The 23,477-nt window shown below is 39.3% G+C and overlaps 1 protein-coding gene across 4 annotated transcripts in view; it reads right to left on the bottom strand.

The window, feature by feature from the left end:
- Positions 1-3,087: 3,087 nt before the first annotated feature.
- RALA (RAS like proto-oncogene A) overlaps positions 3,088-23,477 on the bottom strand; it is a 29,237-nt gene continuing 8,847 nt past the window's right edge. For 3 of the 4 annotated variants that reach the window (XM_072329760.1, XM_072329761.1, XM_072329763.1), the window contains exons 2-5: positions 14,454-14,606; positions 13,223-13,431; positions 8,292-8,466; positions 3,088-5,043 (exon numbers count right to left, since the gene is read on the bottom strand). In XM_072329760.1, coding sequence (XP_072185861.1) covers positions 4,921-5,043; positions 8,292-8,466; positions 13,223-13,431; positions 14,454-14,567 — 621 coding nt within the window. In that variant the 5' untranslated portion in view covers positions 14,568-14,606 and the 3' untranslated portion in view covers positions 3,088-4,920. Of the gene's footprint in view, positions 5,044-8,291; positions 8,467-13,222; positions 13,432-14,453; positions 14,607-14,770; positions 14,813-23,477 lie in introns of those variants that run through there. The other variant, XM_072329762.1, reaches the window with a different exon arrangement.

Consider the following 23,477-nt stretch of genomic DNA (forward strand, 5'->3'; position numbering starts at 1 on the left):
GCAGATGAACGTACGTCTGCCTATCCCCATGCAGCTACAGCCACCTCTGTTACACATCTGCCTTAGTGGGGACAGCCTCCTTACTATGCTTTATTAGTAAAGAGCAGATTTTATTCCCAGATCCAACAAGCCTCTTGCCATTCCCCTGGTTCACTTAAAGACTCCACCCGTAAACACAGACGAGTTGCTGCTCTCTGACCATGCTTTAACATGAGTGCTGTGTTGTAGGATTATAAGAAACAAACTAAGTTTTCTTAAAATATCAGCAATTAAGGAAAATGAAGTTAAACTGCAGTTAATGACAAACCACGTAGGAACTCAGACTTCTGAAGCTTCCAGCAGAAAGCACACAATTGATTGATAAAGTAATTCTAACAGACCGTTTGCTACAGCCTTGTTTCTCTTTCCAAGAAAATTTCCAAGGTAGTTCCTGTCACTGGGCATTAGCAGAACAGTGGAGTGGTGAAAGATTTCCCAGACATTTTAATAGCATTCTGGAGCCTACTTACCTTTAACACATAGTTTTAGGCTGTAAACTATCCTTCCTTCCGTTGCTTATTTATAACACCCTGTCATATTAAATAAAGCAGAAATCAGGCAAAAAAAACAACAACAAACAAAAAAAACAACAGCAACAAAAAAAACAAAAAACAAACAAACAAAAAAACAGAATGCCCTCGATACCACAGGACAGTGTTACACAAATCAAAGCGTGGATCCAACAAGCACCTGTAACTGCACATCACTGCTCTGAGATTCCACTACTACTCTCATTCTTCTCAGATTTGTACTTCATTATTCCCCTCTTAACTTCTCCCAAGGGTTTGTTCCAAACTATCTTTATTTTCCGTATGGGAGTTTCGTCTGCATGTACAGGAGCCCACAGCAAAACTGCAGCTATGCAGCTGCTTGAGGGCAGCTACAAAGCCAGCAGCTTCCATCAAGTAGGAAAATCCAGGATTGTAGTAGAAGGCAACCTTGTTTTGAATCAGAGGAACAGCAAACCACTTGAGTAGCTGTGGAAAGCACGTGCAGAACAAAAACCAGTATGTTTTTTTTTTCCAACAACTTAAGCTTTGGCATTTTTCCATTATACGTGGAAGAAAGGAAAGCTGGTATCGAAATTGGATCTTCTGAATATTTCTTCCCTAAATGGATTGTATCAGCATTAGTAAGATCCCTCTGAAAAATCACAAGTCTCACCATCTGTCTAACCCTGGTCAGATCACAGGTAGTTTGAACTTCATCACTTCTTTGACAAAGAAGCTTCAGTCAGAGTTATTCCAGTTTGGTTGATGTATTCAGAGCAAAGATTAGCTTTAACTCCTGCACTGACAGCACCCGGTATCTTTCCTAACACTCAGTTTTAGTAAAAAGGCAAAGTAAATGTGGCAAGGCTTGGTGTCCCTGAGAGGAACCCAAGATCTTCAGGAAGTTGGTTTCGCACAGATAAAATATTTCATACCTGCAAATTAATATAATGACTGTAAGGCTCAGATACAGCCTGTATTTCAGTGTACTATGATTGTCATTCCTCCACACTACACTGACATTAATGTCCTTCTGAATGGGAAAGTACTTCCTGCAGACCACGATGCTTTTTCAGAATCAAAGAAAACTGTTGGATGTTGCCATTGTTAAGCTGTGCTCATCAGGAGGCTTCAGAAGCTACCAAACAGACTGCTGAGCCCTCAGCCAATACCTTTGAAAGTCCCTTGGGTTTATAAAGCTAAAAAATAAGAGAGGGAAAAAATGAGTTAGCATAACAATTCAATACTAGTTGTGTACACAATAGAAGACAACTTTATAGCTTGTTACAAATTAAGGAACTGTCATGGTTTTGCAATTTTGTAATTTTGCTATCAGTATTCCACATCATAACATCATGTTAAGCATAGATAATTTTGACGAATCTGTTGCTCACAAAAGAAGACTGAATGTCCCAGGGAACACCACGGTCAGTCATATGACACGGACTCTATATAATCTCACTTCAGTGCTGGACTCGCTCTCTTGGACCTTGCCAGCCGGGGGGAGCCATGTGGGAGCGTTCCAGCCGTTTCGCCTAGAGTTACAGTAGGCCTCTCGGTTTCGGGACTCACTCTCTCTTATTTTACTTGATTCGTTAGCCTTAATTCCAATTATATTGTATTATATTGTGTTATTCTGTATTCCGATATAGTATTTAGTAAATAAGTGTGCCTCCTTAGATCACTGCCGCTGTATTTATTTCCTTTTCCCTGTTTTTCTTTTCCTTCTGGGCCAGCGGCCTGCGGGACGTCTATTCCCCTGTCATGGGTGCAGGTAGATTTTAGGGTAACCCACGACAGGAACATATAAGGCCTGCAGTTTTATAACACGGCGTATTTCACAAAAGGTGGCGATAGGATTACCATCATAAGCTAACTTGGGAGTGAAATCCCATGGAAGGCTTTAATTCTGCTAATGTAAGAAAACACCTTTGACTTCCTGGAGGAGAAAGAGGAGGGAAAATGTGTAAGGCCAAAGAAGTACTTCAAGCAGGTAGACCTAGCAGTTTCAGGCACAGAAGTAGGCTAAAGCATGAATTTATAATGAAAATGGATCACACATTGGATGACTCTCTCAGGACGTATCAAAATCCTATTATACACAGTTCAACTTACTTTCCCTGCAAGCTGGAGAAGCAAATTTACATTATCCCAATAGAAAATGCTAGAAGACACAGCTTCAGAAGCACATTCTTTTCTTTTTCTTAGACTTCTACAGGATTTCCTTTAAAGAACAAAGCAAACAAAACTCACTTGCCATTCTTATGGAAAAGTACTTCTGGAACACACTTACCTTGATTTTGCCTGTCTGCTTTCTGATATACTCTGGCATAGCAAGTAGGGATCAATTAACATGGGATAAAAGGTAGCACGTGCATAGTCTCAGCTTTCACAAAGTGGATTTTTTAATCAGACTGGTTAAATTTAATCTACAATTTTGTTTTGTTCACATACACTAAAAAGACCTCCGGAATACTTCAGTTTAACTTGACAACTGGTCTCAACTGTAACAAAGTAACACAACACATACTACAGTCATCAATTAACACTGCACGAGTATTTAAAAAAGTGGAAGTTTATTCATCTTTCAATGGCTCAAATAGCAAACAAAAGGACAGGGTAAGGCATCAGCCAAGACAAAGTTTCATATGTCTGGTGGCTTCATAACACCTCAGCTCCCAGCAGACAGATTCCAAAGCAAAGTCACAATGTTAGTGGTTAGGCTCCCTGGCTAAACAGACCAAAATGAGTACACAGGAAGATGATGTCTGGCTCATTTGCCATAGTTACATGAGTAACTTCAGTTCTGCACTTGGCAGTCTACTAACGCACATACAAAATTCCTACTGATAAATATTTAACGTGACAAATATAACTTCTAAGACTTGAGTCCCTAAAATGTCTGTTAACATGAAAGTTAAATATTTGTTACCTAGTTTGCTTGAGTACATTTTAAATTGTCAGTTACAGGTTTACATACGTATAAAAAGTGTAACAGTTTGTGGAATTGATCTAGCCCGTCTTATCCCAGAGGAGTCCAAAACCCTCAAACGTTCTGGTATATTTTTAGTTAAGATGCAGCACACTCACCATGTGCAAGTATCCTTGCTGTTCTGAAGCAACTGAGGCAGTACATTTTGTTTGGGGATTTTGGATGTCCACAGTAAATGTTTCTGTATTGCAAAAGCATCTTTGATTGTTTAATATCAACATTAACTACAAAAAGTAGCTACAATGTTCCCCATTTTAAAATCAACATAAAGTAGACTAAACAGTACAAAACCTGCAGCGAGCTTCAGCAGAACACACTGCGTTCCTGCAGCGGAGTATCAGGAACACAAAAGAAATTAACCAATGACACTGGAATTACCCAGACAACATCTTAACTCAAAATACAGTAGCGCTACCGAATCAGCTGCACTCCACGCTACTCCAGGGAGTTAAAACCCAAGGAACATCTAGACAAACATCTATTCACAAAAGGAAGCTTCAAGATATCAGTACGTTAAGTTTTAAGCAACCGCTCCAGGCTCGGATGTGCCATAGGCTTTTGACTTCCATCTTGCACGTATTCTGACCTTTTAGCTATAAGATACCATTAGTTCACCAAGCTACAGATGACTGAATATGCTCTGTATTATTCACAAAACCATAGTATGGCACACATTGAAAGAACAGACACCGCTAGCAGACAGGTAGTTAGCGAGATCATTCATGTAACTCCACTCTACAGAGAGGGCAGGCTCGCACTGATGCACAGGGAGAGTCTCCATGCAACAAGCTGAAAATACACCCTTGACTAAGCAACCTGCTATATTTAGGTTTTAAAATTAAGGCATATTCAAATGTTTCAATGTAAAAGATTACATCACTCTTCTAAGTTAATCAGGTAATGAGGAACCACATATAATTTTCCTCGGCATAACTGTTCGCATATACACTGTTCTTTCCTAATCCGCATAACTCCATGGCAAAACAACTGTATGCCGCTTTGTTAGGTATCACGTTCACAACTGTAATTTTCAAGGCAATGAAAGACAAGACAAAGTGACAATTATCAATGATAAAAAAAGTATGCTTTACAAGAAACCACAAAGTAATATTTTCCCCTCTGTTTACTAATAAAGAAAAGACTTCCAATGAAACACTACATTCAGAAGAAATGTGAGAAGGTAGGCGATTATGAAATGGTTTGCTTCTCTTGAAGCCACATCAACCTTTTTCAGTGAATTTGACTTTCAGTGCAGCTCCAATTCATGCTTTTAGTGGTACATTACAATTTCCAACACGTTAGAGTAATTTCAGTCACTTGAGCCTTCAATGGCATGCTTATAAATTATGGTTTTTTTTATTAGTATGGTCAAAGTAGGAAAGGAATTCAGGGTTTTGATTATAAAATGCAACATCTTTCTCTGATCCTCTTAGCTAGGCTTTTCCTTTTCTTCTTCCCGTTCTTCTCTTTGCTGTCTTCCATTTTTCTGGCTCTAATTTCTCTCATCAAATCAAAAAACACCTGGAAAAGATGGAAGAACATAAATGCCAAAACACTGTCAGAGTTAGTTCAGGTTATCACTGATGAAATCTACTTCTGGTGGTTAGAATAAAATCAGCTATACATAATCAGTTTGAGCAAACAAATACTAATCCAGCAAATCTCCCACTGATTTTCAAGGCCAAACCCACATGATGCAAATCTGCTTCTTTCATGGTACCTGTAGTTCAACTAGCTTCTGGTGTTTGCTTATGAATCACGTCAGAAGAATTAAAGCAAGACTCATGTCACTACCTGGGATTTTTCTTTTCCATTTTCTATCTACATTTTACTGAGGAGACTCCGGGAAATCAGTTTACATTGTGAGAATATTCAGCAATGAACTGCAAAGGTTGAAGAAATGCTACAATTCGTTCTAGAAGCACATTAATGAGGCAGTAGCACATACTGAACATTTCAGTCTCTATGCCCCATGATGCAAGTCTAAACAAAAAGTGCAGAAAAAATGAATTAGCATTTCCTTTAAAAACAGGTTATTGACCATACAACTACATAAGCTATTTTTAGATTTTAAATCTCAAAGTATGCATAAACTTCATTATTATCAAGTAGCTTAGTAGGAAACAGAAGTTGGAGACAAATCAGTGACTCATTTAAGAGAGAAAAGGCTGTAAGCTAAGGTCTATGATAGGGATTCTTTAAATTACTTCATTCATTAATACAATCTTGCCTTAAAGAGGGCTACTGAAAATAACTTTCATCTTAATTATTTTATCACAGCAGGTCATTTGAACAACTGTAAAACTTCTGCCAGGAAGACTTCCCTCCTCATCTGTCAGGGGGGGCTTGATCCATTTCTACACAACAGACAGTGCAAGGACTGAAAAACTCTTCTACAGAACACAGTAGGCGTTTTTATTTGCATTGACACTAATCTCATATTGACTGCAGCAAAAGCATAAACTTTCTTTACAGAGTACGTAAGGAAAATCAATGCAACTATGTGCTTCCATCAAAAAATACAACTGCCTTTAGGATGCTAGATGTTGAAGTTACTTGCTTTTACTTAAACCTGAATTAATGGTATGCTGCAACTGTCACCTTGCTTAAGCCCTAGCAATGTACCACAGTATCTGGGACACGTAACCTAGTGTGAGAAAATGCTCATTTGCTTACTGTTGTTACCAAAGTGAGTGAAAGGCCAAACCCACCCTTCTGGAATTTAGGGAAGCAACACTTTTTACAGAATACTAACTTAAGTTCACATAGTAGACCCTGTAACTTCAGATGCTTTAAGAAAACTAGTAACTAATACCTGGTATTTACTAGTGCCAACAAAGCCTCCTTGAGAGCAGCCCAGCTGAAAAAGACTTAAGGGTTCCTGTAGATAAAAGAAACTTAACAGGAGTCAGCAGCATGTGCTTGCATCCCAGAAGGCCAATGGTATCCTGGGCTGCATCAAAAGAGGAGTGGCCAACAGGGTGAGGGTGCCTTTCTACACTTGCCCTCATGAGACCCCATCTTGAGTACCACATTCAGGCTCAGGGTCCCCAGCTCAAGAAAGATGTGGACACTTTGAAACAGGTCCAAAAGACCATGGAAATATCAAAGGGCTGGAGCATCTCTCTGAGGAAGAAAGGTTAAAGAAGCTGGGTTTATTCGATCTAGAGAAGAGAAGGATCAGGACAGACCTCACTGTGGCCTTTCAGTACTTAAAGGGAAATTATAAACAGGAGGGCAACCAACTTTTTACATGGGTGGACAGCAACAGGACAAGGAGGAACTGTTTTAAACTAAAAGAGGGAAGATTAGATATCAAGGAGAATTATTATTATTATTATTTTTTTTTTTTTTTTTAAACTCAGAGGGTAACAAGGTACCAGAACAGGTTGCCCAGAGAAGTTGCAGATACCCAATCCCTGGAGGTGTTCAAAGCCAGGTTGGATGGGCAGCCTCACCTAGTGCCTGATTTAGTGGCTGGCAAGCCTGCCTGTAGGAAGGAGATGGGAACTACATGATCTTTGAGGTCCCTTCCAACCCAAGCTGTTCCATGTCTCTAATTTATGGATCATCAAATCTGAACTCTGTGTAATACATATCTACCTGGATCCATAATGCCATCTGTTGAAAAAGAAGACTTGAGCCCTTTAGTAGCCTATTACACGAATGCAAAAGTTACTGGTTATATATATCAAAAATATTTACTTTTCCCCCCCCGCTGCTAAAAGATGATGAAACAGATTTAGACAACCTCAGAATTTCTGCAAGACTGAAATAGGTGGATGTTAACTGTTATTATGCACCAAAACTAAAAGCAACTGAATTGCTCTGCATTTAATTGACTTAATGTTCCCTGGAGAACAACATAATGTTTTTACTTTAGCACTGAACAATCCACTTCTTTGCAACGACATCTGACAAATGACTACAGTAAAGTTTAAGCTACTGCAAAACAGTACTCCTATTACTGCTGTTACGCTTCAACTACTCATATGTAAGCATTTACATTAGAAAATTTCTGGGTGATCATGTCTATCAAGAGGTCTGAAAGAAAAAAATCTGCATTTTAAACTGAGCTTCTTACTTTCCCCAGATATCTAGTAGTTTTTCAGTCTACGAGGCTAAGAGTTATTCCGAATGCTATGTTTCAAGAAGCCCTGCCTTCTCAGTAAGTGAAATACTTATAACAAATCGGTCATTTATCATCTTAGAAACAAATATTCTTTGTGCATACTTATGATCTTCTGATTCAGCCTTTATCCCAGAAAATTCATGAGGCACTTCTGGTCCATTTAAAACTTAAAAGAGTAAATCCATTCTTCATTGAAACAACACACAGGCATGTGGTTAAACAAGGGTAGATAGGATTCCAATCCCTCCCTTAGTTTTCTAAGCCGTTTTATCCCTCAGGCAGCATTCTCGCTGTCTAGAAGCAGTTTCATCTTCCAGTTACAGAAAACACAAGAAGGCAAGGCCAACACAATTGCCTCAATAACTTGTTAACAATAGCAGGTCTTGTCTAATGACTTAACTCATCACAGTTTAGGATGTGATAACTTGCTACGCCTAATGCATTCTCACTGTTTTATATTAAGCAGCTTAGTCATGTTCTCATCACAAGCGATAGGAGAAAAGCATTTGTTTTGAGATCCACCCCCCCCAAAAAAGAGGCTAGATAACTTGAACATGTAAACTATGTCCCATAGAAGCATAAAGTAAAAACTGACAGAGATTCTTTGTATTAGGTGAGTTATGAGGCAAGTTATTACCTTGTCAACATTGGCTCTTGTTTTTGCAGAAGTTTCCACATAGTTAACATTCCACTGATCAGCTCTGTTTTTTGCTTCTTCTATAGAAACTTGCCTTTTATCTTCCAAATCTGATTTGTTACCTACTAGCAAAAAAGGAACGTTCTCATCTTCTTTTACTCTTAAGATCTGCTCCCTAGAGAAAAATAGAAAAGCAAAAAATAAGTATTTTATGGAATACTATTCTTAGAACACAAAAATAAGAATGCAGACTTAAAAACTCTTCCATCCTATTCCTCTTATACTCACTTATTCTTTTTCTGAAACTTAAATAACAGCAAAATCTTAAACCAAGGCAAACTATCAGTCTTCCAGGAAGGAAGGAAGATGTATCAGTAACAAATTAAACAAAGTACAACAGGTGAGAACTTAAACTAATGAAGTTCTCCTTTTACTAAAGATATTACCTGACAGTACTTCTCACTGCCTCTATGCTGCTATTAGCAATGGCAATTTTTAATATACCCAGACTACATTCTTACATTTGACTTTTTTTTCCCTAACAAAATGCATGTGCCATTTTAAAGCTGATAAAATTAACTAATTAGGTAGTCAACTAATATAGCTTAGCAAGAGAAAAATCGTGTCCTTTCAGGAATCTTTCTGAAATCATTTACATTCAGCCCCTACAGAGATCTTGATTCAGTTATAAGCCAGGGTAAGGATAACAAGTTGCACATACGTCAGATTTTTAAGGAAAGATCTTCTTTGAACCTCTATGATGAAGAGTTTAAATTTATAAATAGAACCAAGTACTACAAATGCTTTGGTACATCAATCTGAAGAACACTGCTCCTGGAAGACAAGCACTGTCTCCTTCATCTCTGAAAGGAGTATAAAGTTAGCACTGGAATTTAGCCCTCCATTGTGGAACAGTTTCTGAAAGATCAAGGAAAAGCACAGAGCAGCACATTCCCTTTTCTAGCTGAGGTGAAGCTTATTGGCAGTTTTTACATAGAACAGAAGGAAACTGGAAAGAGTTAACAGATCCTTCTGTTAAATCCTTCAGTTTGGTACACAGCAGTATCCTCTTGGTGGTGAAAGATGTTTTGCTTTTTCTAGCATTTTGTTTTGTTGAGTTAGCTTTTCATTTCTTTAACCAGCAAATGCACATTGGAGGCAGCTTGTAACACTGCATTCATCTCTCAGATGTAATTAAAATAACATTCCTCCCCTCCCTGCTAAATAGACCAAGTGTTGCAACTGTGCTTGCAGATATCTAGTAGCTTGACTGGCCAGTGGGTTAGGATGAGTGGAAATATGAGAATACATTGTTGTGCTGACAGAATCTGTTATAAATAAGACTTTTAGCTAAAAAACTAATATATTGGCTTGAAGTCTAAAACTTAAATTCTTCAGTTCTTCTCAAAGCAAGAATACATTTTATCAAATTGCCTTTCAAATATTTAAAAATTTAGTCCTTGCAGATCTGTTTTCTGTTGGAAAAAAAAAGAATGATGGTATTTCAGAACCCCCTGGAAAACCCCTCTAAGATACTAAGTGGTAGTGAACAGCTCTCCTGTTGCCATTCAAGCAGAACAAAATTCTATGGAAACACTCAAACGTCTGCATTCTTCTTCAGTCATTTTCTTTTGCATCCATCTCTCAAGTGGTATTATCTCAGGCTGCTCAACAACGGCAAAGGTATTTTAACTGCACCTTTCAGGAGATACAGGATATTTTTCACACAGAGCAGAAAGAATAGTTTTTATGAGGCCCATTTTAGCATTTAGGCTACAGTAGTGTCAAAAGCAACTTGAAAGGCACTTCAAGAGTTGTACTGGGCAAAGTTTTAATCTCTAACTGAAGGGATTTTTTTTCTTCCACTTTTTCCTGTTTCAGCATACATATTGTCAACACTCACCTTTGCTTAAAAAGTAGGACTTTTTACTACATCCATAGAAGATGGAAGAGGGCCTCTGAAGAGGCCATTTTGCACTACAGAGCTAAACCATACTAACTAGCCCTCCGGGACTGCCATAAGTAGCATAAACCTGTAAATCAGTGCAGGCTCCTCTCTCTCTCTCTCTCTAAGGATACATATACTTATATACTAAGAAAAAAGAAATTAAAAAAACAAACAAACAAAAAAAAAACCACAAAACCATAGACCGGGAGGGGACAAGCTTGCTTTCTCCCCTCTCCATAACTCCTCCTCCACCCTTAGAGAAGATGTATTCTATACTTTGTACTAATTAACCTGAGCTATAACAACATTTGAGGTCCCAGATGACTGGAGGAAGGGTCATGTCACTCCCATATACAAGAAGGGGAGCAGGGAGGACCCGGGGAACTACAGGCCGGTGAGTCTCACCTCTGTGACTGGGAAGATCATGGAACAGATCCTCCTGGACGATATGCTTAATCGCAGAAGGAATGAGCATGTGATCCAAGACAGCCAGCATGGCTTCACCAAGTGAAGGTCATGCTTCACCAATCTTGTGGCCTTCTACGATGGAGTGACGGCATTGGTTGACAAAGGGAAGGCGACCGATGTAATTTACCCCAACTTGAGTATGGCCTTTGACATGGTTCCCCACCACATCCTCATCCTCAAATTGGAGGGATGTGGATTTGATGGGAGGATCACTCAATGGATAAGAAATTGGTTGAAAGGCTGCAGACAGAGGGTGGTGATCAATGGCTCTATGTCCAGGGGGAGACTGGTAACGAGCAGTGCCCCCCAGGGGTCTGTCTTTGGACAGACATTTAACATCTTTATCAATGACATCGATGATGGAATCAAGTGCACCCTCAGCAAGTTTGCTGACAACACCAAGCTGAGTTGTGCAGTTGACACAGAGGAAGGAAGGGATGCCATTCAGAAGGACCTTGACAGGCTTGAAAGGTGGGCCCGGGTGAACCTAATGAGGTTCAACACAGCAAAGTGCAAGGTTTTGCACTTGGGCCGGAAGAACCCCAGGCATCTGTACAGACTGGGAGGAGTGGTCCTTGAGAGCAGCTCAGCAGAGAAGGACCTAGGGGTCCTAGTGGATGAGAAACTTAACATAGCCAGCAGTTTGCTCATGCAGCTCGGAAAGCAAATGGTATCCTGGGCTCCATCAGGAGAGGGGTGGCCAGTAGGGATAGAGAGGTGATCCCTCTCTATTCTGCTCTTGTGAGGCCCTATCTGGAATACTGTGCCAGGTATGGAGCCCTCAGTACAAGAAAGACATACAACTGTTGGAAAGGGTCCAGAGGAGAGCCACAAGGATGGTCAGGAGCACCTGCCCTATGAGGACAGGCTAAGGGAGCTGGGCTTGTTCAGCCTAGAGAAGAGAAGGCTGCAGGGTAACCTCATTGCAGCCCTTCAGTACCTGAAGGGTACCTATAATCAGGAGGGATGTAAACTCTTTGAAAGGACCGGTAATAGTAGGACAAGGGAAATGGTTTTAAGTTGAAAGAGGGAAGATTTAGGTTGGATGTTATGGGGAAGTTCTTTACTAGGAGAGTGGTGAGGTCCTGGAACAGGCTGCCCAGGTACGCTGTGGATGCCCCGTCCCTGGAGGTGTTGTGTCCAAGGCCAGGTTGGATGAGGCCCTGGGCAACTTGATCTAGTAAACAGGGAAGTTTGGTGGCCCTGCTAGGCAGGGGGGTTGGAGCTTCATGATCCTTGAGATCCCTTCCAACTCAGGTCATTCTGTGATCTCTAAGAGTGCTTATATTAATGCGATGCAGATCATTTCCTTTTCTGTTATCTTGCTTAACTTTGAACTGCTAAAATTCTGGGGGAGTGGTGTCTTTTTTTACTGTATATATTATACAGCAATAATATATTTTTCTTCATAGATACATAGAGGGATGAGTTCTAAATAGGCTCTCAAGCAAAACGAAACACTTATAATACAATGCTTTCTAGATCTCCTACCATTACAAGGGTTTTAATACCTTATATGCTTGAAAAACATCCTAAAAATAATAAAACAACTAGCCTGTTAAATCCATACCTAGTTGATGGAGAGGCTGTGGATGTGATCTACAAAGATTTTAAAGGCTCTGACTCTATCTCCCACAGCACCCTCCCTGCAGAAGCTGGCAGCCCATTGTTTGGACAAGTGCACTCTTTGCTGGCTAAAGAAAACTGGCTGGAGAGCCAGGCCCAAAGACTGGTGGTGAATGGAGCTAAATCCAACTGGCAATCAGTCATAAGTGATGTTCCAAAGCGGTCAGTACTGGAGCCAGCCTTGTTTAATATCTTTATTGAACATCTAGACAAAGGGATCGAGTGCACCCTCAGTAAGTATGCACATGACATCATGCTGGGAAGAAGTGCCAATCTTCCTGAGAGCAGGAAGCCCCCACAGATGTGGTTGGATGAGCTGAAGCCAACTGTATGACATCCAAAAGACCAAGTCTAGCATTTCAGTTACAGTAATCCTATGCAGACTTGGAGCCAACCGGCTGGCAAATCATATAGGCCAAAAGGATTTGAGTGTGCTAGTTGACAGTTGGCTGAACACAAACCAGCAGTGTGCTCAGATGGCCAAGAAGCCAGTGGCATCCTGGCTTGTAACAAATATTGTAGCCAGTAGGATTAGGGAGGTGTCTGTCCCTCTGTCCTCAGCACTGGAGAGGCTGCCTACTCACAGATGTGATTCTTTGCGCTGTAGTGTAAGCATCAAGCAACAATGATCTACAAAGGGCAGCAGCCTTCTGAATGTTACTACACATCTGCTCTGTTGCAATAACCTCTTCGGTATTCAGGAACAGAGCAGCAAAGATATCTGAAGTGGTACTAAGATAATAAAAGCATGGTTAGGCATCTATTCAAGGCAACATGACTACGGTCATCTATTCTAGACTACCAATGATATTGCAAAAATATATATATAAATAAATTAATTAATTAAAAGAACCTCACCATAATTACAATAACGTGCCTTGTAGCCTACCTGAAATCTGCAGTAGCTGCAAATGATTCCAGCTCTGTAATAGAGAACACACAAAGAAAGCCTTCTCCACTTCGGAAGTAGTTGTCTCTAATTGCAGCGTAGTCCTCCTGCCCTGCTGTGTCCAATATATCAATTTGGACTTCTTCCCCATCCAGAACAACCTTCTTCCTGTAGCTGTCAGCTTTGGTGGGCTCATAATCTTCTACAAACTAGAAACAAAAATTTTACTGTTTGAAAACCAGGTCCGTAGAGAGCAAATGCATTATTTTCATAGAAGGATATAACAAACATTTCTTATGCTTACAGAAATAAATAAATAAGCCTATGTATTTAGGCTACAAGAAATACTCAAGTTATTCATAGCTAAAGCAGGCTCTCCATCAACCCAAACAATTTACAGGGTTTTTGCTTTTTTCGGCCATTACAAGGAAATTTTTTATAAGCAACTGCAAAACATTTATGGCCACGCACTAAATGTCTGCTTTCAGTTAAGCACAGCACCTGGCTGCATTTCATTACGCTATCAGGCAGTTCTGACTGAGTATACTTAGTATCAATTTTGTAAGGCACAGTGAAGGCAAAACTTCCATTTCTTTGTCAAAAAGATTGACTTTCAATGACAAAAAAAAAAACTAGGAAAACAAGATTTTTATTTTTTTTCCTCCTCCAACAGCAACATAAAAAAAAAAGGAAAAAAGTCACTTCTCGGGCATCAAGCAACTTACTGAAGAGAAGAAGCTTTGAGTTTTAATACTTAAGTTTAACAGGTCTAGCAAACAATGTGAAAATATATTGTAAGGGAGCAAGTTATAAAACCACTAATAGCCTAAAAATCTGAGGGGGGGAAGGGGGAAGGCATATTTATATATATATTTACAGGTGTCTCCAACAAAGAAAACTCAGAATTTCAAAGTCACAGAACAGTTTGGGTTGGATGGGACTTTAAACCCCATCCAGTTCCAACCCCACATACTGAGTGCGCAGAGACACCTCCCAGTAAACTAGGTTGCCCATGGTCCCATTCAACCTGGCCTTGAACACTTCCAGGGATGAGGTATCCACACTCTGGGCAGCCTGTATCAGTGCAAAAAATATTTATCCTCAATTTAATAATTGGCATTTGTACATCCTATACATTTAGACCTTTTCAGAAAATAACCGTATCAATTAATGCTTAAGTAACACTACATAGCAGACATCACATGGGATAACTTATATTGTACTTTCTCACCTCATCATACATAAACTGAAGTGTTAAGGCAGATTTTCCTACACCACCACTTCCAACCATGATGACTTTATGTAAAGCCAGCGAATTCTGCCCTTTAGGCTTATTTGCTGCCATCTTTGGATTACAGAAAATTCACAGGTATAAAATGAAAACCTAGAAGAAAAAGTATTGCTTCATTAGTTTCCTCCCTCCCACATGCACTGTTTAAAATGCATTATTTCAAATCCCTGTTTTACAATTAATAAGTAAACAAAGGCTGAACAGACATTTGGATACGAAAGACTACTATGGTGGAAAGATAACCTATAAATGCTCACCAATGTTGAAGGCTTGCAGCCAACTCCACAAGGAGCAATCTCCAGAGAAAGAGATCCTGCCTTAGTGGCAGTCAGCCCTTAAATGAGATCTGGGAGAGGTGGAGCCAGGCTCCACCCCTTCCAGGAGCACACCTGAATTACCTCACCTGTGCTCCTGCAGCTGACTCATTGCTTGCCTCAGGTGTTCAATCAGAGATTCAGGCTGTGATCAACAGTTTCCCATACACCTGAATATCTCAGATTTAGAGATGTTTAGGTTTTATTTCTGTTACCTTCACTGAAAATCACCTTTTACTAGAAATCATTACACAAATTATAACAAGCGGGTTTTTTTTGTTTTTGTGTTTGTTTGTTTTTTTTTTTTTTTTTTTTTTTTTCTCTGGTGGCACAAGCCAAGAAAGCCATCATCACCTGCAAAGGGCACAGGCAGGTTCACAGCATCCAACAGCAATTAGAGGAAAATATTTACATTTTGGTACGTAATGCTTTCTCTTAGAGACATGGCATTTGTCTGGAATTCTCGTTAGTTTACTAAGAAACAAATGAAAAAAGGAAACCACAGTGAGTCAACACAAGAAAGGACGAGATATTACAGCTGCAGGGAAAAAACCCAGACATTCGAAGGAATTTTCAGCTTAAATAGCAGGCACTGGGACAACGGTAGCATCAACAAGGATTGGTTTGTGCACTTTTTCAGAGAAAACCAGGCAAGTGTGTCACTTACATCCTAAAAATAACCTGTTTCAGCAGGTCAATCAGGAACTGAAAGAATAATTTAGTTTAGGCAGAGTGCAAAGATTCAACTTGTCTTTGTAGATTACAAACACAGTTACCCAACATACTAGAATAGCTGTTCTAGTCCTGCAACTGCCTGATCAAACACAAATCTCTGTATCTCATCAATTTTAAAGGACTCTGTGGCAGTTCATTCCCACACGCACTTTAATGTGCATGTGCACATATGCAAAAAATAATCCCACTAGATTTCAGTGATTTTTTAAATCACATAGTTCTTAGCAGAACCCCAACCGTTCTCATTCCACACCTTCCTTTCATTCCTTACCTATCCCAATAGTAGTATTATTGTATTTGTGTTTAAAGGAAGACAAAACATTCTGTCCTAAAAACACAGGGCAGACACTGCACAGATTTACAAGGACGATTAAATTCTCTCCAGAATCCCCTTCCTCCAGAGATTAAGGTCAAAACCTCTAATGTCCAAAATGCAAAGTGACTTCTGTATTACAGAGGATGTAAATACACAACACATCTACAACAGCAGTAAGAACCAAATAGAACTTTGTTGACAAGGAAGCTCAGAAAGACTTCACATGACAACACAATTTGGTTATACACAGAACTATCAGATAATAATATAGCACAGGAACAAGATACTTTTACTCATCATGATCTTCTGACAACCTCACACTAAAATTACATTCTCCTGCATTGTGAATCACCGTTGTGTGCAAATTAAACAACTGGAACATCAAGAACAACCATTTCCTTAAAACTTATACCAATGTCCTTAGCTGAGGACATGCTTTTATTAGCAGTGAGGCAATTACATATAAAAGCATGCTGACTGAAACATCATTAAAAACTGAAGCAATCTTTCCCGGAATTAAAAAAATATATAGAAGGAAGAAGAAATCTACATGAAGAACTGTGGATCACAACAACAACACTACCTACTATGCTGTCAAAGAACTCTGAAAACACAACTGAATATTAAATGGCTTAAAATGTTTCTTCCAAAAGGGTTATGTAAGTGAAATGAGCCCAAATAAGCTGCTGCACTAATTACAGACACACAGCAGAGAAACATAACTAATGTCACGTTACAATTTCTTTTTTAAATAGGAAACAAAACAGGAGCACAAGAACAAAACAAATTTGGGTTTTGGTCACTGAAGCTTAAGAACCACCTCTTTCTTTTTACTCAAAAGGAAGTATGAGAACATGAAAATAACTCCAAGCTGTGTACATTTTCAACCTACTGCACCGCATTTTGAACTACTCTGTATCATTTTGGTTTTGTATTTTTCTCTAGAGAGAAAATTGTATTTTTCTCTAGAGAGAAAAGAATGTTTACTGAAAGTTGTGCTTACTTTTTACTAAGTGTATTTCATTCAAATAATACATAAAAGCATTCCTCTGAATTCCAACCAGCAACCGACAACAGCTAATTTTAACAAGCTTACATTACAATAAATACTCCTGGATGCACAAATACTGAAGCACAGTATACACAGGTATGGCCACACTAATTTTACCAAGCAGCAAAGGAGAGTATTCTTCCACAAGAACATCAATAGTGCGGGAAATTCAAATGAATTCAGCAGGACTGCTGTCAGGTGTGTTTCTGCAAAATCAATACCACAATTTGCTCTAATACATGAGTCACGTTTCATTGTAACACTTGTTGTAAAATAACCTATAATCTTTAGGTAGACTGACAAATGGGAATACCCCTATTCTACCAGAAGCTCCAACTCAGCTAGCAGGATTCCAGCATACAATTAGCTGCTACTTGTTCTTTGTCCAGCTGACAAACTGATTTCAAAACAGAAAGATCTTTATAAACAGACAAGTTAGTGATCACGCTCCTCTCCACTAAATGTTCTTTCAAGATCTTCTGGCAGACAATCATTTCTGATATATCCAGAAGCCCGGATAACATCTTTCCAAAGAAGCACAAGAGACAAAGGAAAACTCAGAATTAAAAACAAACCAACCAACCCAACCAGTCAAAGCAGTATCCTGAGTCATCAAGTCACCAATAACCATGAGTGAACAGCATTCCAGTAAGATATCAAAGATAGCTAAACATCATGCTACTATATCTCAATTCTGAAAGATAAGCTTGTCATCAATACTCTGTCCCTTTATAGTGGGAGGAGGCTCAGTGAGGTCAGTTTGCTTTCAAGTTCTTCACAGTCCAAAGACAGAAGACTAGCAAGCTCAGGCCTGCTGAATGGGAAAGTAGAAAAGACCAAGAAATAAGCTACAAACTGAGCAAGATTCTGTGCAAGTGACATTCAATCCAGAGAGACTGCCTTACCGCAAATACTCCACTTGAGAGAATACAGACCTCAAAAGTGATGTTACTGCCACATACTTTTGCCTTTTTCAGTCTGCCTTTTACAGCAAAGTGGAACATAGATTTCAATTTTGACAGTGAAGTATGCAAGATGTTTAATGCAAAGCAAATTTTCCTATCCTTAATTCACATAGCCTTTTTTTTGTGTATGTTCATAAAAAAAAAACCACAAGTTTTGTTCATATCTGTTTTCTTAATTTTCCTACTTTATGATAAAATTGGCAGAGCATGGTAAGAATGCTCCAAACAGTACACTTTCATAGTTTGTAGTACTGAGATTTATTTTTTCCATCTTAACAATACAACATTTTTTTGAGCTCCAAAACTGAACAGGCTCACCCTGCAGTAGAACCCCATCTTATGACACAGGTCAGCTTTTTACCACACCCACTGGTAATCCCCACTCGAGCAATAAAGCTGATGAGATACACCAGTTTATTTTTAAACAGTTCTTCGTGTAGTCTAACAAGTCATAAGAGAAGTGAAAGCTTAACTGGCTCAACAATGTACTCCCATATCTTCACTTGAAGGGTGAGAGCTGCCTAACCACCATGCTATGGATCCCTCCTCACCTATGCTGTAGATAAGCTCCTAGGAAACTGCCCTTTACAACATGTGAGCAAAGAAATGCACAAACACATCTCAGTGGCTGCTCAGCTGAAGTTCTGCAAACCCCTAGAGCTGCTCATTATCTGCCTGAAGATAAGTGCTCACCCCAGTTCTGATCTCCATCTAATGGCAGGCTTCCAGCTGGAGCCAGGATCATTTATGTGGAGCCTGGTTAGGGTGTGCTTAGATTACATCAGAAGAACTGCAGGAGAACCAACTAGAATTCCTGTTAGCACCAGCCACAACAGCCCAGCTGTAGAAATCTACTCAAGAGGATAAAGAGTATGGAGAAAAAGATCACTGCATAGCAAAAGGAACTTGTAGCTGGATGTGTAAAATCACTAGCTCTCTCAAGCGACAAGCAGTCACCTGTAGTAATGCTAACTCTCCCACAGCACCACACCTTGCACAGTAGGCCTTCTGTTCAAGAAATACCACTGGATTTAAATATGGTACTCAGCTTCACCCACCAGAGGAACAAACAGGAGAGAGGGGGGGACTTGAACCATGAAGTCAAGTATATTTGCTTCATATTAACTCTTGTATAAAGCCTTCAAGCATGGAGCAGCTATCCAGACTCACAAGGGCAACTAAGACAACCAGGTACCAAAACAAAGAGAGGCTTTCATCTCCAGGGACAATGTTTTATGGCCAGATATCTTTGTAAATATGTGACAAGGAAAAAAGAAAAAGTAGTAATTTCTGATCTCTCTACTGCAAGTGCCTCTGTCATCCAAATTCTCAGATTCTCTTTGGAAATTACTTCTTACAGAATAATGTGCACCAAAACAACTAACCAAAGCATTCTTACAGATGTTAAAACATGGCAAACTGTATACCAGCTTAAACAAAGCAATGGATGTCCAACTCACATTGCATCTTTTCCTTCATAAGCACAACTGATACATATTTCCCTTTAGCAAGCAGTAAATATTCAGCAAACTTAGCGAACAATCAGATCCAAGGCACCTACTCCTTTCAGAATGTACCTGACATTTGCCAACAATCCAAAAATTAAGGAAGAACAGACCGTATAAGTTGGCCTTATTTTCAAGAGAAACTGACTAAAAGGGGTCAAAAAGTTATGCTGTCCATTTTTGATCCCTCTAGAGTCTCATAAATGCAACCTCAGTGAGAGCAGACCAGGGAAGGAGAAACATTACACTAAGTCACGTCATCACAGGCACGAATTCAGCTGGCATTTTCTGCAGTGCTATACATAAAGGCTGAATGCAGGCTTTGTGAAAATGCAGTTGTCCTTTACAGGAGAACTTTCATTTGCTGCAGGCATTTGTGTGAAGAAGACTGGTTAAACACAGCTTTGTTTTTAAAGATAATCGGTACAGTTAGCATAGTAGATTCTACTTAATAAAAAGGGGTTCTTCCTTCAATTACAAGACAGTTTATTATTAGTAGTATTTTTATAGCCTTCATAATGCTAAGACATCAAAACTGAACTCCAATTCCTTTGCTTCTGTTCTCTTTCTTAATGGAAAATTATGTAAAGATTTGCAAGATGGTAAAATTAACTTTACTACCCACTCACTTCCATGATGAGCAACTTTTCCCCTGCAGGACTCTTTCATATAGAGAGCATCAATTAGAACTTACATATCACAGCATCTGATTCTGTTGTTTTTCCATTTAGTCCATTAGAATTTGATAAATTTGGAGTAATACGAGTGATTTCATTGAGATACATGAGCTATCGGTATGACACTAAGAACTACAATTAGTATGCTTTGAATGGAATACCTCCCAAAAGGCAAAACATTTTACCAATTGCTTACTGAATAATAATAATAGAAACCTAAGATCTTCCAAACTAACTTCTCTTTTTTAAACTATGACCTATGTTATTATGTGCTTTCAGCTTAAACTATCACACCAGAAACATTATCTGTAACTTCTTTATTTCATTCTAAGGTGAAAATTGACTAACACCCCAGTCCTAAAGTAAATTCTCCTGCAAAGCGACTCACAAATCTGCTGTTTCATACAACCTACAGGTGACAGAAGTTCAGCAATCTGAGGAAAAAGCAGAAAAGCAAAGATAGAAAGAGCAGAGAATACATTTCATTTCCCCAGGGACCATCAAGAAATATAGTCTTATTTATTACTAAAATATCATGATTTCATCCAGAGTTACTTCATTTCTTAATGAGTCCAGCAGCTTCAGTTTGGTTAACAACAGCAAAATCGCGCTTCAGAATGCACACATCAAAATGATCAGCACAGACTAGCGTACTAGATGCAGACTATCTGGAAGACAGCTCAGGAATGACTGAGATATTCCTGCAACAAAAATGTTCCTGGAAAAGGAAGGAGGCAAATTCAGGCAAACAGAGCCCAGTCAGTCATCCCTCCCAACAGCTGGTTGCAATTATAATACTCAAACCAGATCAGCAGAAACACCCCATGACCTAGGAACAGACAAGATACACGACGATGTAGCACAATGCCAGCTGCTTTAAGAACTGGAGAGTAAGTAGTCTTTTTAGGTTAGATCAGCATTACCCTAATAAGCAACACCCCATGTAAGTTTGACTTGTGTTTTTACTGCAGTTTAAACATGCAACATCTGTCAAGCTCAGCATAAAGTAACATCATTATTGTATTAAGGTAGAACAAATACTTCAAAAATTAAATCACCAATACAAACTCTTAGCAGCAGCTTGAAGGAAGAGGAAATTAAACTCAAATTTTCTATCAAATCATGGAAATTGCTGGCCTCATTAGACAAAAAAACAAACAAAAAAAAAGAAGAAAAAAACAAACAAACAAAAAAACAAAACAAAAAACAAAAACACCACAGGTATTCTGAACCTGCACCTCAGAACAAATTCGAAATACTGCTGCAGTAAGTCCTTTCTCTTGAAAATAATCCTTTGGCCCAAACTGAGAATTGGGTTTTGGTTTCCCATGACTTCAACAAGAAGTCAAATCATACTCAAGTTCCAGTAAGAAGCCTACTTCCCAAAGCTGCCTAATGCACACTGTGCATTACTGTGCATGTGTCTCACCCACAAGACAAACATACAAAGGTGCCTATACATCTACTAAGGAAACTGAAGAACAGAAAACTGACTCTCAGCAGTGGAAAATATCCTCAGGCAAGAGACCTGTATTTCCCAGCTTCCTGATATGGGTACTTAGAACTGTAACTATACTCAGACACTGACAACAGAAGAGTCAACTACATCATCATCAACTCCTCATCAAGTAACTGAGGCCCAATCCATTTTAAAAATTATTCGAGGCTGCTATAGATAACAGTGGATCCCCACATGCCAGTAGCACTGTGCTCTTAAGGTATCACCACAAGCATGGACATCCCTCCAAGAAGACACTCAATCACAAGCAAGCAGTGACCAAGCTCACAGCCTTGCTGCAGCCAAAGCCCACACCGGGCCTTGGTGCCAGCTTCTGGGTACAGCTGGGAATTAAGCAGCAGCTTCTACAATGAGACTAGATATGCATACCACATTCCTTAATTTCAGCATTTTGTTCCCAAAAACCCTCTAGGCATCCTCCAAGTAGATTTCTGAGGAGGCACCTCCACAAATATTTATTGAAACCAATCTGGAACAAGCACAAGGCTTTTCAGCCTTCAAAAATTGAACAGCAGAAACACTCTGGAACACAATTGAAGTCTTAAAATTGTAAACCTTCCAAAGCACTGAAAATGAACAAGGTCTCCCCTGAGCCTCCTCCAGACCGAACAATCTCAGCTCCCTCAGCTGCTCCTCCTAAGACCTGTGCTCCAGACCCCTCACCAGTTTTATTGCCCTTCTCTGGAAACATTCCAGAGCCTCGATATCTTTCCCGTAATGAGGGACCTGAAAGTGAACACAGTACTCCAGGTGCAGTCTCACAGGGCTGAGTATAGGTGGTTGATCACTTCCCTGAAACAGTTTCTGATACAATTGGCTACCTGGGCAATACAAACCCACACATTTAGGCATTTAATCTATAGTAATAACAGAAGGTATTTGCTCTGATATAATTTAATTTACCACAAGAAGAGCAATAACTGTCATGGTACAGCAGTCATGGTACAAGACTGAACAGCCAGTTCACTAACCAGTCTGTCACACCTACCCATAACTAGAGAACAGAGAGCTTGCAGAAGTAATCCAGGAAAGATGATCCACTAGATTTTCTAGCACAAGCTAAAACTACGGAGGAAGGAGAGGGCAGAACTGAAGAGGAGGACATAAACAGAAGCAGCTTCCCGCACCAAATACTTGTAATTAAGTATCTCAATATAAGTCAATTCTCAGTCATAGGAGATGCTATGTAGAACAGCTGCTAATATTTAATTGTACTCAGCATTTTGACAGAGAATAAGGACACCTTTTCCCTTCTTCAGATAAGCATAAGTGATAAGGCATAGCCTACATGAATGAATTTTAGTAACAGAATCAACAACTGAAGGACAACCAAGGGAAATACTTCATGGGCATAGTTCAACTAGCGTCACCCACAAAATACTAGCCAGAGGTATTTTCACCCTGTATTTCAGGTGCAATAAAGTGTGTTAGAAAGCCAAGATTTCTGACAGGGACAAGTCAGACATCATACACACTTGCAAAGAGCTGCTGCTTTTCAGCTATTCTAGAAAGCAAAAATGGAGTTCTCCAGAAGGCACTATGCCAGAATTTGCAGCATGAGCCTCAGCATTACACTTTTAAAAGCAGTTAAAGAGTTCTGCTTCAAGAAGTTGCTCACAGCATGTTCAGTTTTTGTTGTTGTTTTTTTTTTAAAGTTGCTCTTCCTCAACCATATTTCAAAAGAAATCTCGCATCACAACAGTGTGCCTTTTTTGTCCTTGTACACTTATATTCAATAGATACTGAAAGGTATTTAAGAAAGATTTAAATGCAAGCATTTTGGCTTGGCTTGACAAAGTAAAGTGTGTTTAAACAAAGTCTGAAGAAAGCTTCCAAAAGATGCATTTGAAAAATATGGGTTTGCTAGTCCATAAATCAACGT

The sequence above is a fragment of the Excalfactoria chinensis genome, chromosome 2 (assembly GCF_039878825.1).
Source record: "Excalfactoria chinensis isolate bCotChi1 chromosome 2, bCotChi1.hap2, whole genome shotgun sequence".
Lineage (NCBI taxonomy): Eukaryota > Metazoa > Chordata > Aves > Galliformes > Phasianidae > Excalfactoria > Excalfactoria chinensis.